The following is a 3,048-nucleotide window of genomic DNA, read 5'->3' as shown; positions in this document are numbered from 1 at the left end:
GTTACCGTGCATGTAAAGGTCCAATGTCAGTGGAGGAGGAATCTTCATTGTTCAGTAGGAGCCATTTTCATAGAAGGAAAGTGGCCCGTCCATGGCACGATGACGTGGTGGCATAATTGGCCAGTTTTCGAATGCGATGTGTTGATGATGCGGTAGCGTGGTGATCATGTGGTAGCATCGTGATGCCCACTTTCATAGAAGGAAAGTGGAAAGTGGCCTCCACATGTGTGTGCACTTCCCCACCATAGTTCAACATGGTATCAAAGTTCATAATTCAGCATGGATGTGAGGGGGATCATGTATATTAATGTGGCTTCACCATCACACATGGTGCCTACTTCTCAAATCAGGCAAAGTGGTTCAAGAAAAAGGAGAAAGTAGTTCATCTGATAGAGGGAAGTATAGCCCGTCCTTGAGAGGAGGAGGTATCTTGGAGAAGTACCTTCTCTATGTATTTAAATGGATGGCCTCTACAAGCTTTAGAGCTCCTTTACTCAATTAAATGCACTTGCAACACAAGGGAGAAATTTGTTGCTTGCAACCCAAGTTGGAGTTAACTTTTGGTGTCAACGTGATACCAAGAAGCGATTCAGCGTAGTAGTAGCGGCCATGTGTGACGTGCCTTGAGGGGTGATGCGTCACGACAACAGTGCAATTGGCTAGTTTTTGGCGACGATGTAGTGATGACATGGTGATGACGTGGCAATGTGGTGTTGCAACTGGTCAGTTCCCGGATGCGACACAAATGATGAAATGGCAACATGGTGAAAACAGAGCTAGCTTTTGGTGTGAACGTGATCGGGGACATCCGCGTAAGGGGGGGTGACGACGACAGAGAGAGTGATGAGATGGCGATGATGTGGCGGTGTGGTGAGATGACGTGGTGGAATTGACAACGATGACGTGGCAGCATGGTGATGACGTGGTGGAGTGTCCGACTCAGCTGAAGATGAGGATGTGCAGAAGAAGAAGAAGAAGCATGCAAGAGCTCTGGCTATGGCGGAGACCAAACAGCAAAGCTCTTCCCTCTGTGTTTTGGTTGTAGGCGGTAGCATCGCCGGTCTCTCCTGCGCTCACTCCCTCCTCCAAACTGGTTGCCATGTTGTCGTCCTTGAGAAGGCTCGATCTCTCTCCTCTGCTGGTGCTGGCTTGGGCTTGGACGCCCTCTCTTGCTCCGCCCTCCATCGCTGGGGCCTCTCCCATCCCCTCCTCCACCTCACTCTCCCCCTTTCAATCGAAGAGGCACCATTCTTGGCCTTTTGGTGATACTCTTTTGTACAGCGTGCTTTTTCTTTGGCTACCCCGTCTCTCAGGTATGTGCGCTTGCTTGCAGAACCGATTTGTTGACAGTCTTTCCAAGCGGGCGCGAGTGCTTGCAGAGGACAACAAATATAATCACTTTGCAGCCCATTGGAATGATCTTCACCGCATCTTGTACGATGCGTTACCGGCACAGACGGTGCATTGGGGTCACGAGGTTATCTCCTTCGAAGAGGTAAAGGCTGGAAGGCGTGTCCGAGTGCAAGTGAGGATGGTGGATTCTTCCAAGCTTGAACAGTTCGAAGGAGATTTGCTTGTTGCTGCAGACGGTTCCATGTCGGAAACGCGTAAGCGATTTGTGCCTAATGAGGAAAGAAGGTCCTGATTCCAGATCCACCTTACCCAGCATTGTGGAAGAGAGGGATCGTATCTCTACCGATTTGGTTTGATAGCGGAAAGTTAAGAATCAAGTCATGTATATAACAAGCGATGTCTGCGGACCTGACTGTATGCCTGATCTACACCATTTTATGGTCCAGGTATTGTGGGTACTGTGCCTGGAGAGGAGTTCTGGACAGTTCCACTAAGGAAGGGCTTAGAGTAAAAGCAGCCCTTTATAAGCTGTACCCAAAGCTAGGTCAATGTTTGTATTTCGATATTGCAGAGAAAACACATGCTGTGCTTTATGAATTGGCAGGAGGCCGGCTGAATTGGCTTTGGTATGTCAATCAACCTGAGCCTAGCTTAAAGGTGATTAGTTGTCTTATCCTCAACGTTACGTTGATTCAAAAATTTTGGGGGTTGCTCCACACAGCCAGAAGTACCCATGGCAAACCAAGACGCATCGCTCATTAGATCAAATTATGTATGTATGATGCAGAGCACATATTGATTGGGGAACCCCTATGTGAACTTGAGACACTTCGTTTTTTTTTGTACAGGGTTCTTCTGTGACACTAAAGGCTGATGAAGAAGCTGTTGCTAAAATGCGTGTGGAGGCTGGAGACGTGTGGATGCTGGAACTTGCAGAGCTAATGCAAGCAACGCCTGCACCCTTTATCAATGCAATTTTTGATCGAGAACCCTTGCAACAGCTCGTATGGAATCGTGTGGTGCTTATTGGAGAAGCAGCCCATCCCACATCTCCTCATGGTCTGAGGAGCACAAACATGTCTATACTGGATGCAGACGTCCTGGGCCAATGTATTGCCAAGTGGGGGTTGCAGGTTGACGAGGCTTTGAAAGAGTACCAATCTCTCCGTTTACCAGTGACCTCACAGCAAGTTCTGTTCTCCAGACGTCTAGGACAGGTGAAGCAGGGTTTTACTTCAAGTACATTCTGCTTCTCCAATTGGGTTGAGGGAAATTCTCAACAGTGGGAGATGCTGTTGCAAAGAAATATGCACACAACTGAGCAACAGAAAGATTGTGGGCATTGAGTACTTTATTTTTACATTTTTTATTTCATTTTACTTCCCTTTATGTCCACCTATTCCATTGACACGACTAATTATGATGTTATGTGAAGTTATAACCACAGTGCACTGTGAAGCCTAGTGTTTAGGCAAGAAGATGAATTGAGAAGAGAAGTGCACGCATAAGAAGAAGAGCAGAGAGTGTATCATTGCAAGAAGATGAGACAGAAAAAAGGATTTGTTTATTATGCGTGACTGATCTTCATATAGAAGACAGTTGAGCAATGAGAGGTTGTTTGTAACAAAGATACGTGATACCCATCTTTTGAGTATACTTTAAATAGCGAAAAAGGCGCTTTACAGCCTGCCAGTG

At 46.8% G+C, this 3,048-nt stretch overlaps 1 protein-coding gene across 1 annotated transcript; it reads left to right on the top strand.

The window, feature by feature from the left end:
* The first annotated feature begins 989 nt into the window (after positions 1–989).
* LOC147902136 (FAD/NAD(P)-binding oxidoreductase family protein) lies at positions 990–2,742 on the top strand. Its single transcript, XM_087374924.1, has 4 exons — positions 990–1,242; positions 1,334–1,638; positions 1,800–2,010; positions 2,202–2,742. The coding sequence occupies exons 1-4, from the start codon at positions 997–999 to the stop codon at positions 2,697–2,699; spliced, it is 1,260 nt and encodes a 419-aa protein (XP_087231050.1). The 5' UTR covers positions 990–996; the 3' UTR covers positions 2,700–2,742.
* The last annotated feature ends 306 nt before the right edge of the window (positions 2,743–3,048 follow it).

Source organism: Dipteris shenzhenensis, chromosome 5, assembly GCF_047967505.1.
Source record: "Dipteris shenzhenensis isolate YYH24624 ecotype China chromosome 5, Dip_SZ_1.0, whole genome shotgun sequence".
Lineage (NCBI taxonomy): Eukaryota > Viridiplantae > Streptophyta > Polypodiopsida > Gleicheniales > Dipteridaceae > Dipteris > Dipteris shenzhenensis.
This window is presented reverse-complemented; position numbering and strand designations above follow the sequence as displayed.

Coding starts and splice junctions, on each gene's coding strand:
- LOC147902136 (XM_087374924.1), top strand. CDS start 997: ATGGCGGAGACCAAACAGCAAAGCTCTTCCCTCTGTGTTTTGGTTGTA. Junction 1,243..1,333: donor TCCCCCTTTCAATCGAAGAG/GCACCATTCTTG, acceptor GCTTGCTTGCAG/AACCGATTTGTTGACAGTCT. Junction 2,011..2,201: donor AACCTGAGCCTAGCTTAAAG/GTGATTAGTTGT, acceptor TTTTTTGTACAG/GGTTCTTCTGTGACACTAAA.